The 22,477-nt window shown below is 48.9% G+C and overlaps 1 protein-coding gene across 1 annotated transcript in view; it reads left to right on the top strand.

Annotated features, from left to right (window-relative positions):
* The window catches only part of LOC143781771 (alpha-1-antitrypsin-like), a 49,536-nt gene extending 30,641 nt beyond the window's left edge, over positions 1 to 18,895 (top strand). Inside the window, exon 5 of the mRNA XM_077268588.1 lies at positions 18,667 to 18,895. Coding sequence (XP_077124703.1) covers positions 18,667 to 18,849 — 183 coding nt within the window. The 3' untranslated portion in view covers positions 18,850 to 18,895. The remainder of the gene's footprint in view (positions 1 to 18,666) is intronic.
* The last annotated feature ends 3,582 nt before the right edge of the window (positions 18,896 to 22,477 follow it).

The following is a 22,477-nucleotide window of genomic DNA, read 5'->3' as shown; positions in this document are numbered from 1 at the left end:
CAGGTCTCCTGTTGTGTTCATGTTTCTACCACCTGAACTGCAATCCCTGAGCTCCAACACCGCCAGTTGCTGCTCAGAAGTGCTGTCTGCAAAGTCAACACATGACCCAGTGTTATTGGGTTTCAGTAACGTCAGCTGATCCCCAGCTGTGTATCCAGCAATGCCTCCACTCTGCTTCTCCTGCATTCCCTGGGCTCCAACACCGCCAGTTGCTGTTCGGAAGTGCTGTCTGCACAGTCAACAGTTGCTCCTTTGTTATTGGGGTTTAGTAATGCCAGCTGCTCCCATGCTGTGTGTGCGGCAATGCCTCCACTCTTGTTCACTTTCAGAAAAGTAAGCCAGATGTTATCGGAGGGTAGTCGCATGCGACGGTCTGTTAGTACATCACCTGCGGCACTAAAGACGCGTTCTGATAATACACTAGCAGCAGGGCAAGCCAGCACCTCCAATGCATACTGGCTAAGCTCTGGCCATGTATCCAGCTTAGAGACCCAAAACTTGAAGGGGGAAGAGCCGTCTGGGAGTACAATGAGAGGGCAAGCCATGTAGTCTGTCACCATCTGATGTAAACGTTGCCTCCTGCTGACTGGAGCCGTCTGTGATGGTGTAGACATTTGTGGCTGGCACACAAATGTTTGCCACAGTTGGGCCTTACTTGTCTTGCCTTGTGCTGAGGCACTGCTTCTGCTCCCTCTTTGTGCAGAGCTTCCTCCACTGCCTCGATGCACTGAGCTGCTTTGTAAAGCACTAGCAGCACTACTCTCGGTTGTACTGGAGAAGATGATGGAATGCACCAGTGTGTCTTGGCACTCCCGCATTTTACGCTCCCGGTTCAACGGTGTTATGAGGCTTTGTAAGTTGTCCCGGTAGTGAGGATCTAGGAGGGTGTACACCCAATAATCAGCCTTGTTGAGAATGTGGGCGATGCAGTGGTCATTTCTCAGGCACTGCAGCATGAAATGAACCATGTGCTGCAGACTGCCAACTGGCCAAGAAACGCTGTCCCCTGCTTGAGGCGTAATCTCTGCCTGCTCTGCATCGCCCCACCCTCGCTCTACATACTGACTACTGGAGTATTGTGTAACTCCCTCCTCTGGACAGATGTCTTCCTCCTCCATTGACTCCTCCTCATCCTCCTCACAAATTGTCCCCTGCCTAGGCCTTTGTGAGGAAACACGTTGCGCAGACTGTCCAGAAGCAGATGGCATTTGTGACTCCTCATCCTCTACCTCTTCCACAACCTCATCCCTTAGCGCTTGCAGTGTTTTTTGAAGCATGCAGATAAGAGGTATAGTCATGCTTACTAGTGCATCATCTGCACTCGCAATCCACGTGCAATCATCGAAGGCACGCAAAACCTGGCACATGTCCTTCATAGTGGCCAGGGCCGAACTGGGACTTAAATTCAGCCCTGCCATTTTTAAAGGGAACCTGTCACCCCCCCCCCAGGCGTTTTTAACTAAAAGAGCCACCTTGTGCAGCAGTAATGCTGCATTCTGACAAGGTGGCTCTTTTAGTTCTGGGTGCTGTAACTGCCGAAATAATCAGTTTTGTAATTTGTCCAAAATACCTTGTCTTCAGTCAAGGAGGCAGGCGTTTCCCCCCTGCTGCAGATGGCACACAGCCGTCACTCAAACCTTCTTGGCGCCGGGTGCTGCCTCCTTGCCGCTGTTTTGAAATGATCCGGCGCCTGCACTCTTTTCTCCTGCCTTGGGCAGGCGCAGTGAGCGCTGCCCGTCTGTCCTCATATGTAGTCCAGCTGACTGCGCCTGTGTGGACACCCTGCCTGTGAATCCCAGCCCCGCAGTGTCTTCTGATTTATTCACATTGCGGGACTGGGATTCACAGGCAGGGCGTCCGCACAGGGGCAGACAGCTGGACTGCATATGAGGACAGACGGGCAGCGCTCACTGCGCCTGCACAAGGCAGGAGAAAAGAGCGCAGGCGCCGGGTCATTTTAAAACAGGAGTGAGGAGGCGGCGCCCGGCGCCAAGAAGATTTGAGTGACGGCTGTCTGGCATCTGCAGCAGGGGGAAATGCCTGCCTCCTTGACTGAAGACAAGGTATTTGGGACACATTACAAAACTGATTATTTCGGCAGTTACAGCACCCAGAACTAAAAGAGCCACCTTGTCAGAATGCAGCATTACTGCTGCACAAGGTGGCTCTTTTAGCTAAAAATGCCTGGGGGGGGGGGTGACAGGTTCCCTTTAAGAAAACAGGCCCACTACTTGTAACTTCTGTAAACTTGCTCTCTATATAGTCTAAGTACAGGTCAGCAGCATACAACAGAGATGACCCCCGACCAGCCTCACTTTAAATACAGTGGGAGAGCAAATAAAATGTTTTTGTTTGGGGGTAAACAGGGGGTCAAGAGTCAATATACATGTCATGCAGCACAGATGCCATAAGGCTATGTTCACACGATCCTTTTTTTGATCCTTTTTTTTCAGGACTAAAAACCGCAGCTCTTGGCAGAAAACGCAGGTGCGGTTTTTGGTGCGTTTTTGGTGCGTTTTTTGATGCGGTTTTTGATGCGATTTTTTATGCAGTTTTCTCTGCAGATTGTCTGTGTTTGACACAAATAAAGCTTTAACTGCAGTGGGGAAAAAAAAAAAAAGAAATGATGTCATTTCCTTGTCCAACCCTTTTCTTCTTCCATCCTCCATTTTGGGACTAAACACCAAAATGAGTGGACGTGTTTTGAATGACAGCGCTCCGCAGAGTGCTGAGCGTAGGCCAGATCACAGCCCGCGGATCCACCTCTATCCAGCTATTTAAGACTACGTTCACATTTGCGGTCTGGGCCGCAGCGTCAGGCGCCGCAGCGTCGCCGCTTTCGTCATGCGCCCCTATATTTAACATGGGGGCGCATGGACATGCGTCGCACTTGCGTTTTGCTCCGCATGCGTCACTGCGGTGCACGCGTCCGGGCGCAGAGGATGCAGCAAGTTGCATTTTTGCTGCGTCCAAAATCAATCAAAAAAAGGACGCATGCGGCGCAAAACGCAGCGTTGCGCATGCGTTTTGCTGCGTTTTTGTTTGCGTTGTGCGTTGCGCCGACGCTGCGGCGCACAACGCAAATGTGAACGTAGCCTAAGTGCCACGTATTTAAGTGCCACGTATGACGTATTTAAGTGCCTCGTATTTAAGTGCCACGTATTTCAGTGCCATGTATTTCAGTGCCACGTATTTCAGTGCCACGTATTTAAGTGCCACGTATTTAAGTGCCACGTATTTCAGTGCCACGTATGTAAGTGCCACGTATGTAAGTGCCACTTATTTAAGTGCCACGTATTTAAGTGCCACGTATTTAAGTGCCACTTATTTAAGTGCCACGTATTTCAGTGCCACGTATTTAAGTGCCACGTATTTAAGTGCCACGTATTTAAGTGCCACGTATCACGTATTTAAGTGCCACGTATTTCAGTGCCTCGTATTTCAGTGCCACGTATTTCAGTGCCACGTATCACGTATTTAAGTGCCACGAATCACGTATTTAAGTGCCACGTATCACGTATTTTTGCTATTGTAAGGTGGCATTAATACCGGTTAATAATGGAGAGGCGTCAATAAGACGCCTATCCATTATTAATCCAATGAAAGGTTTAAAAAAAAACCACAAACACTTGAAAAAAAATATTTTAATGAAATAAAGACACACACTTTTTGACCAAATTTTATTGTACGCTCAATCCGTCCTGAAGACCCTCGACCTGAAAAAGACGCAAAAAAAAAAAAAAAATTCATACTCCCTGGCCCTGTCTGCAGAAATCCATCGAGGGTCCCACGAAGATCTTCCATGGGGAACAGACACATCCAGAGATATGTCTGCTCTCCACGGCTGCAGCAACACACTGACAGGAGCCATAGTTCCTGTCGGTGTGTCACTGCGCATGCGCGAGCGAGTTTACCGGCGGTCATTGACCCCGGCACTCTCGCTTAACGGCAGTGCTGCGTGGGAAAGTTCAACGCAGCTGTACTGCCGTTAACCGAGACGCCGGAGCCATTGAACTCCGGAACAGTACGCGATACACTGCTAGGAGCTTCGCTCCTGGCAGTGTATCGCCGGAGAGCAGGGGATCGGCGTGGGACACTCGTTTTATGGATTCTGCGGACAGGGAGTATGAATTTGATTTTTTATTTGGGGATTTTTTCTAGGGGATCGAGGGCTTCGCCTACAAGTGTGCTGTTGGTGAGTATATACTCTGTGTTATATGTTGTATGTACTGTACTGTGTGTCATGTATGTGTATTGTGTGTGTTTTCTGTAACTTTACAACTGTGCTAAGTCGCCGGACACAGGGACAACTCTCCCATCCTAATACCGGATGGGAGTAGTAGTCCCATACGGCGACTTAGCACAATGGTGGCACTAGCGTCGCATGGGGACACACACGCATACACACACACACACACACACACATACCAAATCAATCACGATCCCCATGCGACGGTATGCCTCCATGTCTCTTCGGAACACACTCCGCCCACGCACTTCCGCCCACGCACTTCCGGCCGCTTCCCCGCACTTCCTGCTGCAGCGGTTCTGCACCACAAACCGCAATAAAACCCGCAGATATATTTTTGATCTGCGGGTTTTACTGCGGGTTTGACCTCACAATGGAGGTCTATGGGTGCAGAACCGCTGCTGTTTCGGACAAAGAAGTGACATGCTCCTTCTTTTTTCCCACAGCTATTCAGCGTGGCTTTTTTTTGAAATTCAGGATCATGTGCACAGTGGTTCCTGTTTTCCATAGGGTACATTGTACTGTACCCTGCATGGAAAAAAGCTGCGGAACCGCAGCGGCAAAACCGCTGCGGCTCCGCAGTAAAAAACGCACTGTGTGAACATGGCCTAAAGGTGGCAGAATTTGTTAAAAGACTCAAACACATGAGATAAGTTCCCTTTAAAAATAGACTTGTTTCCACAAAACTGCAACACAGGGCAGAAAAATGCAAGTTACAGAAATTAAGGGTGGGCAGCCTGGGGGGGGGTCGTGATTCTGCAGCATTACAGTACATACACACATATACAGTGCATATATATATACACACACAAACACACATACTGTACATATACAGACACATAAGGTGCATATATATATACATATATAGATATATACACACAGTACATATATATATATATATATATATATATATATATACATACACAAACTACAGACACATGACTTGCACATGTACACACACCCGGCATCCACCAGCACTGATCCTCTCACCCTCAGCCCTGCATCCTCCAGCACTGATCCTCTCACTCTCATTCCCCTGCATCCTCGAACACTGATCCTCTCACTGTGAGCCCTGCATCCTCCAGCACTGATCTTCTCATGCTCAGCCCTGCATCCACCAGCACTGATCCTCTCACCCTCAGCCCTGCATCCTCCAGCACTGAACCTCTCACCCTCAGCCCTGCATCCTCCAGCACTGATCCTCTCACTCTCAGCCCTACATCCTCCAGCACTAATCCTCTCACCCTCAGCCTTGCTTCCTCCAGCACTGATCCTCTCACTCTCAGCCCTGCATCCTCCAGCACTAATCCTCTCACCCTCAGCCCTGCCTCCTCCAGCACTGATCCTCTCACCCTCAGCCCTGCATCCTCCAGCACTTCTCTTCTCACACTCAGCCCTGCATCCTCCAGCACTGATCCATTCACCCTCAGCCCTGCATCCTCCAGCACTGATCCTCTCACCCTCAGCTCTGCCTCCTCCAGCACTGATCCTTACACCCTCAGCCCTGCATCGTCCAGCACTGATCCTCTCACCCTCAGCCCTGCATTCTCCAGCACTGATCCCCTCATGCTCAGGCCTGCATCCTCCTGCACTGATCCTCTCACCCTCAGCCCTGCATCCTCCAGCACTGATCCTCTCACTCTCAGTCCTGCATCCTCCAGCACTGTTTTTCTCACCCTCAGCCCTGCCTCCTCCAGCACTGATCCTCTCACCCTCAGCCCTGCCTCCTCCAGCACTGATCCTCTCTCTCAGCCCTGCATCCTCCAAAACTGATCCTCTCACCCTCAGCCCTGCCTCCTCCAGCACTGATCCTCTCACCCTCAGCCCTGCATCCTCCAGCACTGATCCTCTCACCCTTAGCCTTGCATCCTGCAGCACTGATCCTCTGACTCTCAGCCCTGCATCCTCCAGCACTAATCATCTCACCCTCAGCCTTGCCTCCTCCAGCACTGATCCTCTCACCCTCAGCCCTGCATCCTCCAGCACTGCTCCTCTCACCCTCAGCCCTGCAACCTCCAGCACTGATCCTCTGACTCTCAGCCCTGCATCCTCCAGCACTAATCATCTCACCCTCAGCCTTGCCTCCTCCAGCACTGCTCCTCTCACTCTCAGCCCTGCATCTTCCAGCACTGATCCTCTCACCATCAGCCCTGCATCCTCCAACACTAATCCTCTCACCCTCAGCCTTTCCTCCTCCAGCACTGATACTCTCACTCTCAGCCCGGCATCCACCAGCACTGATCCTCTCACCCTCAGCCCTGCATCCTCCAGCACTGATCCTCTCACTGTGAGCCCTGCATCCTCCAGCACTGATCTTCTCATGCTCAGCCCTGCATCCACCAGCACTGATCCTCTCACCCTCAGCCCTGCATCCTCCAGCACTGAACCTCTCACCCTCAGCCCTGCATCCTCCAGCACTGATCCTCTCACACTCAGCCCTGCATCCTCCAGCACTGATCCTCTCATGCTCAGCCCTGCATCCTCCAGCACTGATCCTCTCAACCTCAGCCCTGCCTCCTCCAGCACTGATCCTCTCACCCTTAGCCCTGCATCCTCCAGCACTGATCCTCACCCTCAGCCTTGCCTCCTCCAGCACTGCTCCTCTCAGTCTCAGCCCTGCATCCTCCAGCACTGATTTTCTCACTCTCAACCCTGCATCCTCCAGCACTGATCCTCTCATCCTCATCCCTGCCTCCTCCAGAACTGATCCTCTCACCCTCAGCCCTGCATCCTCCAGCACTGATCCTCTCACGCTCAGCCCTGCATCCTCCAGCACTGATCCTCTCACCCTCAGCCCTGCCTCCTCCAGCACTGATCCTCTCACCCTTAGCCTTGCAGCCTTCTGCACTGATCCTCTGACTCTCAGCCCTGCATCCTCCAGCACTAATCATCTCACCCTCAGCCCTGCCTCCTCCAGCACTGATCCTCTCACCCTCAGCCCTGCCTCCTCCAGCACTGATCCTCTCACCCTCAGCCCTGCATCCTCCAGCACTGATTCTCTCACCCTCAGCCCTGCATCCTCCAGCACTGATCCTCTGACTCTCAGCCCTGCATCCTCCAGCACTAATCTTCTCACCCTCAGCCTTGCCTCCTCCAGCACTGCTCCTCTCACTCTCAGCCCTGCATCTTCCAGCACTGATCCTCTCACCCTCAGCCCTGCATCCTCCAACACTAATCCTCTCACCCTCAGCCTTGCCTCCTCCAGCACTGATCCTCTCACTCTCAGCCCTGCATCCTCCAGCACTGATCCTCTCACCCTCAGCCCGGCATCCACCAGCACTGATCCTCTCACCCTCAGCCCTGCATCCTCCAGCACTGATCCTCTCACTCTCATTCCCCTGCATCCTCGAACACTGATCCTCTCACTGTGAGCCCTGCATCCTCCAGCACTGATCTTCTCATGCTCAGCCCTGCATCCACCAGCACTGATCCTCTCACCCTCAGCCCTGCATCCTCCAGCACTGAACCTCTCACCCTCAGCCCTGCATCCTCCAGCACTGATCCTCTCACTCTCAGCCCTACATCCTCCAGCACTAATCCTCTCACCCTCAGCCTTGCTTCCTCCAGCACTGATCCTCTCACTCTCAGCCCTGCATCCTTCATCACTGATCCTCTCACCCTCAGCCCTGCCTCCTCCAGCACTGATCCTCTCACCCTCAGCCCTGCATCCTCCAGCACTGATCCTCTCACCCTCAGCTCTGCCTCCTCCAGCACTGATCCTTACACCCTCAGCCCTGCATCCTCCAGCACTGATCCTCTCACCCTCAGCCCTGCATTCTCCAGCACTGATCCCCTCATGCTCAGGCCTGCATCCTCCTGCACTGATCCTCTCACCCTCAGCCCTGCATCCTCCAGCACTGATCCTCTCATCTCAGCCCTGCCTCCTCCAGCACTGATCCTCTCACCCTCAGCCCTGCCTCCTCCAGCACTGATCCTCTCACGCTCAGCCCTGCATCCTCCAGCACTGATCCTCTCACCCTCAGCCCTGCCTCCTCCAGCAGTGATCCTCTCACACTTAGCCCTGCATCCTCCAGCACTGATCCTCACCCTCAGCCCTGCATCCTCCAGCACTGATCCTCTCACTCTCAGCCCTGCATCCTCAGCACTAATCATATCACCCTCAGCCTAGCCTCCTCCAGCACTGCTCCTCAGTCTCAGCCCTGCATCCTCCAGCACTGATTTTCTCACTCTCAACCCTGCATCCTCCTGCACTGATCCTCTCATCCTCAGCCCTGCCTCCTCCAGCACTGATCCTCTCACCCTCAGCCCTGCATCCTCCAGCACTGATTCTCTCACCCTCAGCCCTGCATCCTCCAGCACTGATCCTCTCACCCTCAGCCCTGCATCCTCCAGCACTGATCCTCTCACACTCAGCCCTGCATCCTCCAGCACTGATCCTCTCACGCTCAGCCCTGCATCCTCCAGCACTGATCCTCTCAACCTCAGCCCTGCATCCTCCAGCACTGATCCTCTCACCCTCAGCCCTGCATCCTCCAGCACTGATCCTCTCACACTCAGCCCTGCATCCTCCAGCACTGCTCCTCTCACTCTCAGCCCTGCATCTTCCAGCACTGATCCTCTCACCCTCAGCCCTGCATCCTCCAGCACTGATCCTCTCACACTCAGCCCTGCATCCTCCAGCACTGATCCTCTCATGCTCAGCCCTGCATCCTCCAGCACTGATCCTCTCACTCTCAGCCCTGCATCCTCCAGCACTAATCATATCACCCTCAGCCTTGCCTCCTCCAGCACTGCTCCTCTCAGTCTCAGCCCTGCATCCTCCAGCACTGATTTTCTCACTCTCAACCCTGCATCCTCCAGCACTGATCCTCTCATCCTCAGCCCTGCCTCCTCCAGCACTGATCCTCTCACCCTCAGCCCTGCATCCTCCAGCACTGATCCTCTCAACCTCAGCCCTGTATCCTCCAGCACTGATCCTCTCACCCTCAGCCCTGCCTCCTCCAGCACTGATCCTCTCACCCTTAGCCCTGCATCCTCCAGCACTGATCCTCTCACCCTCAGCTCTGCCTCCTCCAGCACTGATCCTTACACCCTCAGCCCTGCATCCTCCAGCACTGATCCTCTCACCCTCAGCCCTGCATTCTCCAGCACTGATCCCCTCATGCTCAGGCCTGCATCCTCCTGCACTGATCCTCTCACCCTCAGCCGTGCATCCTCCAGCACTGATCCTCTCATCTCAGCCCTGCCTCCTCCAGCACTGATCCTCTCACCCTCAGCCCTGCCTCCTCCAGCACTGATCCTCTCACGCTCAGCCCTGCATCCTCCAGCACTGATCCTCTCACCCTCAGCCCTGCCTCCTCCAGCAGTGATCCTCTCACACTTTGCCCTGCATCCTCCAGCACTGATTTTCTCACTCTCAACCCTGCATCCTCCAGCACTGATCCTCTCATCCTCAGCCCTGCCTCCTCCAGCACTGATCCTCTCACCCTCAGCCCTGCATCCTCCAGCACTGATCCTCTCAACCTCAGCCCTGTATCCTCCAGCACTGATCCTCTCACCCTCAGCCCTGCCTCCTACAGCACTAATCCTCTCACCCTTAGCCCTGCATCCTCCAGCACTGATCCTCTCACCCTCAGCTCTGCCTCCTCCAGCACTGATCCTTACACCCTCAGCCCTGCATCCTCCAGCACTGATCCTCTCACCCTCAGCCCTGCATTCTCCAGCACTGATCCCCTGATGCTCAGGCCTGCATCCTCCTGCACTGATCCTCTCACCCTCAGCCGTGCATCCTCCAGCACTGATCCTCTCATCTCAGCCCTGCCTCCTCCAGCACTGATCCTCTCACCCTCAGCCCTGCCTCCTCCAGCACTGATCCTCTCACGCTCAGCCCTGCATCCTCCAGCACTGATCCTCTCACCCTCAGCCCTGCCTCCTCCAGCAGTGATCCTCTCACACTTTGCCCTGCATCCTCCAGCACTGATCCTCACCCTCAGCCCTGCATCCTCCAGCACTGATCCTCTCACTCTCAGCCCTGCATCCTCAGCACTAATCATATCACCCTCATCCTAGCCTCCTCCAGCACTGCTCCTCAGTCTCAGCACTGCATCCTCCAGCACTGATTTTCTCACTCTCAACCCTGCATCCTCCAGCACTGATCCTCTCATCCTCAGCCCTGCCTCCTCCAGCACTGATCCTCTCACCCTCAGCCCTGCATCCTCCAGCACTGATTCTCTCACCCTCAGCCCTGCATCCTCCAGCACTGATCCTCTCACCCTCAGCCCTGCATCCTCCAGCACTGATCCTCTCACACTCAGCCCTGCATCCTCCAGCACTGATCCTCTCACGCTCAGCCCTGCATCCTCCAGCACTGATCCTCTCACCCTCAGCCCTGCATCCTCCAGCACTGATCCTCTCACACTCAGCCCTGCATCCTCCAGCACTGATCCTCTCACACTCAGCCCTGCATCCTCCAGCACTGCTCCTCTCACTCTCAGCCCTGCATCTTCCAGCACTGATCCTCTCACCCTCAGCCCTGCATCCTCCAGCACTGATCCTCTCACACTCAGCCCTGCATCCTCCAGCACTGATCCTCTCATGCTCAGCCCTGCATCCTCCAGCACTGATCCTCTCACTCTCAGCCCTGCATCCTCCAGCACTAATCATGTCACCCTCAGCCTTGCCTCCTCCAGCACTGCTCCTCTCAGTCTCAGCCCTGCATCCTCCAGCACTGATTTTCTCACTCTCAACCCTGCATCCTCCAGCACTGATCCTCTCATCCTCAGCCCTGCCTCCTCCAGCACTGATCCTCTCACCCTCAGCCCTGCATCCTCCAGCACTGATCCTCTCAACCTCAGCCCTGTATCCTCCAGCACTGATCCTCTCACCCTCAGCCCTGCCTCCTCCAGCACTGATCCTCTCACCCTTAGCCCTGCATCCTCCAGCACTGATCCTCTCACTCTCAGCCCTGCATCCTCCAGCACTAATCATATCACCCTCAGCCTAGCCTCCTCCAGCACTGCTCCTCTCAGTCTCAGCCCTGCATCCTCCAGCACTGATTTTCTCACTCTCAACCCTGCATCCTCCAGCACTGATCCTCTCATCCTCAGCCCTGTATCCTCCAGCACTGATCCTCTCACCCTCAGCCCTGCCTCCTCCAGCACTGATCCTTTCACCCTCAGCCCTGCCTCCTCCAGCACTGATCCTTTCACCCTCAGCCCTGCATCCTCCAGCACTGATTCTCTCACCCTCAGCCCTGCATCCTCCAGCACTGATCCTCTGACTCTCAGCCCTGCATCCTCCAGCACTAATCATCTCACCCTCAGCCTTGCCTCCTCCAGCACTGCTCCTCTCACTCTCAGCCCTGCATCTTCCAGCACTGATCCTCTCACCCTCAGTCCTGCATCCTCCAGCACTGATCCTCTCACCCTCAGCCCTGCATCCTCCATCACTGATCCTCTCACCCTCAGCCCTGCATCCTCCAGCACTGATCCTTTCACCCTCAGCCCTGCATCGTCCAGCACTGATACTCTCACTCTCAGCCCTTCATCCTCCAGGACTGATACAGGGAGGAGGGAAGGCTGCAGCTGCAATTGGAGGAGCTCAGCACTGTAATCTTCCATCATCTTGTTCTCCTCACAGCACTGGCCCCACCCAACTCCTCCCATTGGTTTCTGCAGTTCCGCTGCTTGATTTAATTGGCTGGGTGCTACAGACAGCAGCTGTGCCTGTTGCTAGTAGAGGTATGTAAATTATCCTTGGCCATGTGCAGGAGCCGTGAGATAGCCCGGGGATAAATGCCTCCCTGCCCCCAGCCCAGCTTACCTCCACTCTTTCTCCTGACTCCTGTCCCACTGCTGATGTTTCCATGAAAAGGGAATTTTAGGCCGCGCCTCCTTCTCCTGCTCCTGAGCGGCTCCTGTACTGTCACCACATCAAAGGGGCTCCTGCAGAGGGAGCGGCCCATGGCAGGTGGCTGCCCCTCTGGCAAATGCCAGAACTGCCTGATGGCCAGTCCGGCCCTGATAGTGGCCCAATCAGTGGTTGTGAAGTCTGAACGGCGCGCAGTGCGACTTCTTTGCGCCTGATGCAGCTGGTACTCCATTACTGCTGCCTGCTGCTCACACAACCGCTCCAACATATGTAACGTTGAATTCTACCTGGTGGGTAGGTCACATATGATGCGATGTTCTGGAAGGTGGAATTGGCGCTGCAGAGCTGCAATGCGCGATCTTGCCATACTGGAACGCCGCAAGTGAGCACACTCTAGGCGGACCTTGTGCAGCAGTGCATCAAGATCCGGATAGTCCCTCAAAAAACTCTGCACGACCAGGTTGAGCACATGTGCCAAACATGGGATGTGAGTGAGGTTGCCTAGGCCCAGAGCAGCCACAAGATTTTGGCCATTGTCACACACTACCATGCCTGACTGGAGATTCGCTGGCACAAACCACACGTCGCTGTGCTGCTTGATGGCATTCCAGAGCTCCTGTGCTGTGTGGCTTCGATTCCCCAAAGAAATTAATTTCAATACGGCCTGTTGACATTTGGCCACGGCTGTGCTCATATCGGTCATAACAGGTAAGCGTTCATGGGTTTATGTGGAGGTGAACTGTGATGGCTCCTGCAGTGCTGATTCAGAGGAACTGGAGTATGAGGAGGAGTCAATGTGTTCAGACTGGATTCCTGCAATCCTTGGAGTTGGAAGAACACGTACAGCGCCACTCCCAAGATCTGTCCCCGGATTCACAACATTTACCCAATGGGCAGAGAGGGAAAGGTATCGTTCCTGTCCATGGTGACTGGTCCATGCATCGGTGGTGAGGTGGACCTTGCTACTGACGGCGTTTAGTAGCGCATGTTTAATGTTTCCCTCCACATGCTTTTGCAGGGCATGGACGTCTTGCCTGATGAAATAAAAGTGGCTGGGCATGTTGCATTGTGGGACTACCAATGCCATCAAGTTACGGAAGGTGTCAATTTCTAACAGCCTGAATGACAGTGTTTCAAGGGACAGTAGTTTTGCAATGCCAGCATCTGGAGCCTGTGCTCAGGGGTGGTTTGCCGAGAATGGCCGCCTTTTCTCCCATGCCTGTGCTACTGATGGCTGTAGACTGGGCTGGGAATGTGAGGATGACAAGGAACGTGGTGCTGTGGGGGGAATTACACTGGGTTTCTGCTCAACAGTGCCAGAGGTTCTTCCATGGCGATCCTGTGAGGAAGCCAAACCAGCTGTGTGTGAGCTGGAGGAAGAGGCTACAACACGAGCTAAAGAGGTGGTAGGTGCTGCTGTAGGTTGGCCTAGGTCTTCAGTGTGTTTTTGTAACTTCACCACGTGCTTGGTCCGCACATGTTTCCACATATTTGTGGTATTGAGGTTGCTGACACTTTTCCCTCTTTTGACTTTCTGATTACACAGCTTGAATTTGACAAAGCGATTGTCATCTGCAACTATGTAAAAAAAGGACCAGGCACTGCAAGTCTTGGGGGCGCCTGTTTTGGGTTTTGGAAGATGCATGCTCCTAATGGGTGTAGACGTGGAGGCTACAGGCAACGCAGTCTTCCCCCTCCCTCTCCCTCTTTTTTGGGCCGTTCGGGGAATCTCTTCCACAACCACGTGCCTTACTCCCTGCCTTCTTCATCTTGGTAGACTGATAAAGATAGGCAGAAAAGTACTAAAGGCTTAGTGTGCTTATTCCTGAACAGCTGCTAACAGGTATAAGAAACACTAATTTTATAAAGTGTGGACTAGACTTTAATATGAACTAATGTGGCCTACACAACGTTGAGTGTTTGGTGAACTTTATTAACTTTTTGTTTATTTCGCAGAACAGGCTACAGCATGAGCTGCACTCACACAGAGACCTTGCAGACAGCTGTGATCAGCGCTGCAAGGCCAAAAAAAGCTCCTCTATGTAATCCTATATAGTGTTTTTCCACAACCTAGCAGGATACGGATGGAAACCCACTAATAGGATAAATCAGAAAAAATGTGCAACAGGCAGCACTAATTCAAAAAAGGACAATGGAACGGTATGAGGCAGTGACGCACGCTGAGCTGACTACAACCAGCTGTGGTGGAATAACAGGCTACAGCATGAGCTGCACTCACACAGAGACCTTGCAGACAGGCTTTAAATGGCGCTGCAAGGCCAAAAACAGCTCCTCTATGTATTCCTACATAGTGTTTTTCCACAATCTAGCAGGATACCGATGGAAACCCACTAATAGGATAAATCAGAAAAAATGTGCAACAGGCAGCACTAATTCAAAAAAGCATGTAGAAAAGTCGTGGAGACACCATCACGTGTTTCTCAACGCAAGCAATGAATAGTCAGGTCTTTCACCGGGAAGGAACAACCACGGGAAGGGCAGCATCCAATAAAGGAAAACCACCTATGCCAAAACATGGTATCCATCCACAGACAGCTGTTTCGGGGTATTTGCCCCTCATCAATGTGGAGTAGGAAACTGGCTATTAGGAGCAGTGCCTAGTGAAAAGACTATAAACGTAAGGATGAATGACCTCGGGGAGATCAAAACATCCAACACCACGGAGATACCATCATGTGTTTCTCAACGCTGTGAATCAGAACACTGCCCCCATCCCTTATGAGAAATATGCAAATGCATGTAGAAAAGCCGCAGAGACACCATCACATGTTTCTCAACGCAAGCAATGAATAGCCAGGTCTTTCACCGGTAAGGAACAACCACAGGAAGGGCAGTATCCAATAAAGGAAAACCACCTATGCCAAAACATGGTATCCATTCACAGACAGCTGTTTTGGGGTATTTGCCCCTCATCAGTGTGGAGTAGGAAACTGGCTATTAGGAGCAGTGCCTAGTGAAAAGACTATAAACGTAAGGATGAATGACCTCGGGGAGATCAAAACATCCAACACCGCGGAGACACCATCACGTGTTTCTCAACGCAGTGAACCAGAACTCTGCCCCCTGTCAGGACTCTGAACATTTTTTTATTACCTTTTGTGCATTACTGCCCTTTTCCAAGATGGTGTCTTTGGTCTCATGTGCACTGTGTCTTCCTGCTATAAAACTCTACCCCAGCCTTCAGTCTGTGCTAGAGTATTCTGCCTTGCATCCAGCTCCTGACCTCTGGTGACTCCCTGGCTATATACCTGCTCCTGTGAACCTGTGGGGTTATCCTGCTACTCTGCTCTGAGTTCCTGCTGCATACACCAGTTCCAGTAATCCTCCTTCATCTGCTGCTCGTGTTTACTTCCATCTGCATTTGCTGGACATGTAAGCTGTTGCTGCTCTGCAAGAACCTGAGACTATTACCCAGACCTCCCTGGTTGAGCTAAGATTCTTTTTGAACTGCCTTATAAGTATATCTATCTGTGTTTTGGACTAAGCAAGGACTTATTCGTGTCAAGTATCCTCAAGAATAATTGTGCTTCATAGACTTTCTGCGTGATTGCATTTTCCTCTGAAGTTTCCTATAGACTGCTGAGCTGCATTTGATATTTGCACCAAGTGTTGTGGACTTGAGTTTCTCTCTGCACCTGTTTGAATCACCGTGTGATAATATAGACTTCACCACTTATAAAACTGTGTCCTGTAGTTGTCTTGTTCCACGCAAAGAGTCTCCTGAGTTATTCCCTATAATTATTACACCCCTATCCCTTATGGGAAATATGCAAATGCATGTAGAAAAGCCGCGGAGACACCATCACGTGTTTCTCAACGCAAGCAATGAATAGCCAGGTCTTTCACCGGGAAGGAACAACCACGGGAAGGGCAGCATCCAATAAAGGAAAACCACCTATGCCAAAACATGGTATCCATCCACAGACAGCTGTTTCGGGGTATTTGCCCCTCATCAATGTGGAGTAGGAAACTGGCTATTAGGAGCAGTGCCTAGTGAAAAGACTATAAACGTAAGGATGAATGGCCTCGGGGAGATCAAAACATCCAACACCGCGGAGACACCATCACGTGTTTCTCAATGCAGTGAACCAGAACACTGCCCCCATCCCTTATGGGAAATATGCAAATGCATGTAGAAAAGCCGCGGAGACACCATTACTTGTTTCTCAACGAAGCAATGAAAACACATGATGGAGTCTCCGTGGCTTTTCTACATGCATTTGCATATTTCCCATAAGGGATGGGGGCAGTGTTCTGATTCACTGCGTTGAGAAACATGTGATGGTGCTTCCGCGGTGTTGGATGTTTTGATCTCCCCGAGGTCATTCATCCTTACGTTTATAGTCTTTTCACTAGACACTGCTCCTAATAGCCAGTTTCCTACTCCACACTGATGAGGGGCAAATACCCCAAAACAGCTGTCTGTGGATGGATACCATGTTTTGGCATAGGTGGTTTTCCTTTATTGGATGTTTTCCTTCCCGGTGAAAGACCTGGCTATTCATTGCTTGCGTTAAGAGAAGTGTCACCTTGCCATGGTTGATGGGCAAACATGAATTGGCTAATTTATGAGCTAAGAACCTTAACTTTTTTTGTAAGTACATCTTGCTGAGGGACATTGCGGTTGGAAGTTGTTATTTCCATTGACACTATATGTCTTGGCATTCATAGAGTGCTGCTGTGCTTTTTTATATATACAGTATTTTGCAGTCACTACAGATTGCACTTATTCACACTTGGGAGGTGCTGGTGATTTTTTTGTATATCAATCATCTATCTCTCATATCTATTATCTATCTATTATCTATCATCGATCTGTCTATTATTATTATTGTTCTATCTATTCATCTATCTATTATCTTTCCATCATCTATCTATTATCTATATATCAACTATCTATTATCTATATATCAACTATCTATTATCTATCTATCATTTATCTATCTATTATCTTTCTATTATCTATTTACAACCCATGGCAAAAATTATGGAATCACTGGCCTTGGAGGATGTTCATTAAGTTGTTTAATTTTGTAGAAAAAAAGCAGATCACAGACATGGCACAAAACTAAAGTCATTTCAAATGGCAACTTTCTGGCCTTTAAGAAACACTAAAAGAAATCAAGAACAAAAAATATGGTAGTCAGTAATGGTTACTTTTTTTAACCAAGTATAGGGGGCAAATTACGGAATCACTCAATTCTAAGGAAAAAAATGATGTAATCACCCTGTAAATTTTCTTACCCAAAAATAAGACCTGCATCAAATTAGATCTGCTCGTTAGTCTGCATCTAAAAAGTAGTGATCACACCTTGAAGAGCTGTTGCACCAAGTGGACTGACATGAATCATGGCTCCAACACGAGAGATGTCAAATGAAACAAAGGAATGGATTATCAAACTCTTAAAACAGGGTAAATCATCATGCAATGTTACAAAAGATGTTGGTTGTTCACAGTCTGCTGTGTCTAAAATCTGGACCAAATACAAACAACATGGGAAGGTTGTTAAAGGCAAACATACTGGTAGACCAAGGAAGACATCAAAGCGTCAAGACCGGAAACTTAAAGCAATATGTCTCCAAAACAGGTAATACACAACAAAACAAATGAGGAACGAGTGGGTGGAAACTGGAGCCAACGTCTGTGACTGAACTGTAAGAAACCGCCTAAAGGAAATGGGATTTACATACAGAAAAGCTAAACGAAAGCCATCATTAACACCTAAACAGAAAACAACAAGGTTACAATGGGCTAAGGAAAAGCAATCATGGACTCTGGATGACTGGATGAAAGTCATATTCAGTGATGATCTGCATTGGGCAAGATGCTGGAACTTTTGTTTGGGGCCGTTTCAATGAGATTTATCATGATGACTGCCAGAAGAGAACATGCAAATTTCCACAGTCATTGATGATATGGGGCTGCATGTCAGGTAACAGTGAAAACATTCCTTGAAAAAAAAGACACATAAGGTCAATGTCATGGCAAATAGTCCGGATCTCAATCCAATTGAAAATCTTTGGTGGAAGTTGAAGAAAATGGTCGATGACAAGGCTCCAGCCTGCAAAGTTGATCTGGCAACAGCAATCAGAGAAAGTAGGAGCCAGATTGATGAAGAGTACTGTTTGACACTCAATAAGTCTATGCCGCAGAGCCTGCAAGCTGTTATAAAAGCCAGAGGTGGTGAAACAAAATACTAGTGATGTTTTGGAGTGTTTTTTTGTTTGTTTGTTATTCATGATTCCATAATTTTTTCCACAGAATTGAGTGATTCCATAATTTTTTTCCCTATGCTTGGTTAAAAAAGGAGCCATTACTGACTACCACATTTTTGCTCTTGATTTCTTTTAGTGTTTCTTAAAGACAGAAAGTTGCCATTTGAAATTACTTTAGTTTTGTGCTAAGTCTGTGATCTGCTTTTTTTCTACAAAATTAAACAACTGAATGAACATCCTCCAAGGCCGGTGATTCCATAATTTTTGCCAGGGGTTGTATTAATACAACTATCTCTTTTCATTCTATAGACTAAATATATTAATAACCCTCATTTTCTCCACCTCCGCAGGCCATCCATAAAGCTGTGCTCAGTGTTGATGAGAAAGGGACAGAGGCGGCCGTCGCAACAGTGGTTGAGGTGGTCCCTGTGACCATTCATCCTGTTGTTAAGTTTGACCAACCTTTCATGTTTTCATTGTACGACTACAAATCCAAAAGTATTCTCTTCACTGGAAGAGTCCTCAACCCCTAGAAATTATTCTCTGCGAAATTAAAATTCAATAAAATGTTACATTTCATCAGTGATGTAATTTATTTTCTGCAGTATTCTCTCTCTATGTGGTTGTGAAGCGCCCCGTTCGTGCCGTGGGGTACTGGGTCCTACGCTCACAGGGGGAATGTCACGGTGGCAACCCGGTCCATGGCCCTGGGCACCCATGTAAAAGGGAAAGGTATTTAACCCCTTCACCCCGAAGCCTGCTTTAAACTTCCTGACCAGGCCATTTTTTTCAATTCTGACCACTGTCAATTTATGAGGCCATAACTCTGAAACGCTTCAACGGATCCTGGTGATTCTGAGTCTCTTTTCTCATGACATATTGTACTTTATGATAGTGGTAAAATTTCTTCGATTTGACTTGCGTTTATTTGTGGAAAAAAAGGAAATTTGGCGAAAATTTTGCAATTTTTAAACTTTTAGTTTTTATGCCCTTAGAGAGTCATATCACACAAAATAGTTAATAAATAACATTATCCACATGTCTGAATTACATTAGCACAGTTTTGGAAACATAATTTTTTGTTAGGAAGTTATAAGGGTTAAAAGTTGACCAGCGATTTCTCATTTTTACAACAAAATTTGCAAAACCAGTTTTTTAGGGACCACCTCACACTTGAAGTCACTTTGAGGGGTCTATTTGACAGAAAATGAACAAAAGTGACACCATTCAAAAATCTGCACCCCTCAAGGTGCATTCACATTCAAAAAGTTTATTAACCCTTCAGGTGCTTCACAGGAATTTTTCGAATGTTTAAAAAAAATTTAACATTGAACTTTTTTCACAAAATTTTTACTTCAGATCCAATTTGTTTTATTTTACTAAGAGTAACAGGAGAAATTGGACAACAAACATCGTTGTACAACTTGTCATGAGTACGCCGATACCCCATATGTGGGGGTAAACCACTGTTTGGGCACATGGCAGAGCTCGGAAGGAAAGGAGCGACGTTTTACTTTTCAATGCAAAATTGGCTGGAATTGAGATCGGACCCCATGTCGCATTTGGAAAGCCCCTAATGTGCCTAAACAGTGGAAACCCCCAATAAGGGACACCATTTTGGAAAGTAGATCCCCTAAGTAACAAATCTAGATGTGTGGTGAGCATTTTGCACCCCCAAGTGCTTCACAGAAGTTTATAATGTAGAGCCGTAAAAAAAAAATCATATTTTTTTCACAAAAAATGATTTTTCGCCCCCAATTTTTTATTTTCCCAAGGGTAACAGGACAAATTGGACCACAAAAGTTGTTCTGCACTTTGTCCTGAGTACGATGATACCCCGTGTGTGGGAGTAAATCACTGTTTGGGCGCATGGCAGAGTTCGGAAGGGAAGGAGCGTCGTTTGACTTTTCAATGCAAAATTGGCTGGAATTGAGATCGGAACCCATGTCGCATATGGAGAGCCCCTGATGTATCTAAACAGTGGAAACCCCCCACAAGTGACACCATTTTGGAAAGAAGACCCCCTAAGGAACTTATCTAGATGCGTGTTGAGCACTTTGAACCCCAAAGTTCCATTAAAAAATCATATTTTTTTCGCAAAAAATTCTTTTCGCCTCCAATTTTTTAATTTCCCAAGGGTAACAGGGCAAATTTGACCCCAAAAGTTGTTGTGCAATTTGTCCTGAGTACGCTGATACCCGGTGTGTGGGGTTAAACCACTGTTTGGGCGCATGGCAGAGCTCGGAAGGGAATTAGTGCCGTTTGGAATACAGACTTAGATGGATTTGTCTGCGGGTGTCACGTTGCATTTGCTCCTGATGTACCTAAACAGTAGAAACCCCCCACAAGTGACCCCATATTAGAAACTAGACCCCCCCCTAGGAACTTATCTAGATGTATTGTGAGAACTTTCAACCCCCAAGTGTTTCGCTAAAGTTTATAACGCAGAGCTGTGAAAATAAAAAATATATATTTTTATATGAAAATGATATTTTAGCCCCCAAATTTTTATTTTCCAAAGGATAACAGGAGAAATTGGACCCAAAGTAGTTGTCCAATTTGTCCTGAGTACCAGTACCACTGTTTGGGCACACGGCAGAGCTCGGAAGGGAAGAAGCGCTGTTTGGACTGCAGACATAGAAGGATTGGTCTGCAGGCGTCACATTGCATTTGCAGAGCCACTGATGTACCTAAACAGTAGAGACCCCCCACAAGTGACCCCATATCGGAAACTAAACCCCCCAAGGAATTTATCTAGATGTATTGTGAGAATTTTGAACCTCCAAGTGTTTCACTACAGTTTATAAAACAGAGCCGTGAAAATAAAAAATCTTTTTTTTCCACAAAAATTATTTTTAGCCCCAGTTTTGTATTTTCCCAAGTGTAACAGGAAAAATTGGACCCCAAAAGTTGTTGTCCAATTTGTTCTGAGTACGCTGATACCCCATATGTTGGGGTAAACCCCTGTTTGGGCGCACGGGAGAGCTCGGAAGGGAAGGAGCACTGTTTTGCTTTTTCAATGCAGAATTGGCTGGAATTGAGATCGGACGCCATGTCGTGTTTGGAGAGCCCCTGATGTGTCTAAACAGAGGAAACCCCCCAATTCTAACTGAAACCCTAACCCAAACACACCCCTAACCCTAATCCCAACCATATCCCTAACCACACCCCTAACTCTAATCCCAACCCTAATCCCAATCGTAAATGTAATCCAAACACTAACTTTAGCCCCAACCTTAACGCTAACTTTAGCCCCAACCCTAACCCTAACTTTAGCCCCAACCCTAACTTTACCCCCAACCCTAACCCTAACCCTAATGGGAAAATGGAAATAAATACATTTTTTAAAATTTTATTATTTTCCCTAACTAAGGGGGTGATGAAGGGGGGTTTGAGTAACTTTTATAGCGTTTTTTTGGCTGATTTTTTTATGATTGGCAGCCGTCACACACTAAAAGATATATATTAAATATAGGTACACAGGCCGCATGTGGGACGCATGCAGAAGTAGGCGGAGCTAGCGGCGGAGGGCGGGGCTTCACAGAGGAAGTCCGCAGCCCTCCGCAGCTGCTCCGATCGCAAGTGTGAAACCAGCCTTACCCAATAAAAACTATTTTATATAAAAAATAATTGTTTTTGCATCGCTTTATTCTGAGAGCTATAACATTTTATTTTTCTGCTGCTGATGCTGTATGGCGGCTTTATTTTGCGGGACAAGATGATGTTTTCAGTGGTACCATGGTTATTTATATCCGTCTTTTTGATCACATTTTATTGCACTTTTTGTTCGGCGGTATGATAATAAAGCGTTGTTTTTTGCCTCGTTTTTTTTTTTTTTGCGGTGTTCACTGAAAGGGTTAACTAGTAGGATAGTTTTATAGAGCGGGTCGTTACAGACACGGCGATACCAAATATATGTACTTTTATTGTTTTTTTTTCATTTACATAAATAAATGGATTTATTGGAAAATATATATATTTTTTTCTTTATTTGGGGATTTTTTTTCTTTTTAATACATTCTATTTTTTTTACACTTTATAACATTGTCCCAGGGTGGGATATCACTATATTTCATCAGATCGCTGATCTCACACTTTGCATAGCACTGTGTCAGATCAGCGATCTGACAGGCAGTGCAGGAGGCTTTCCTGCGCCTGCTC

This window comes from Ranitomeya variabilis, chromosome 1 (genome assembly GCF_051348905.1).
Source record: "Ranitomeya variabilis isolate aRanVar5 chromosome 1, aRanVar5.hap1, whole genome shotgun sequence".
NCBI lineage: Eukaryota > Metazoa > Chordata > Amphibia > Anura > Dendrobatidae > Ranitomeya > Ranitomeya variabilis.
This window is presented reverse-complemented; position numbering and strand designations above follow the sequence as displayed.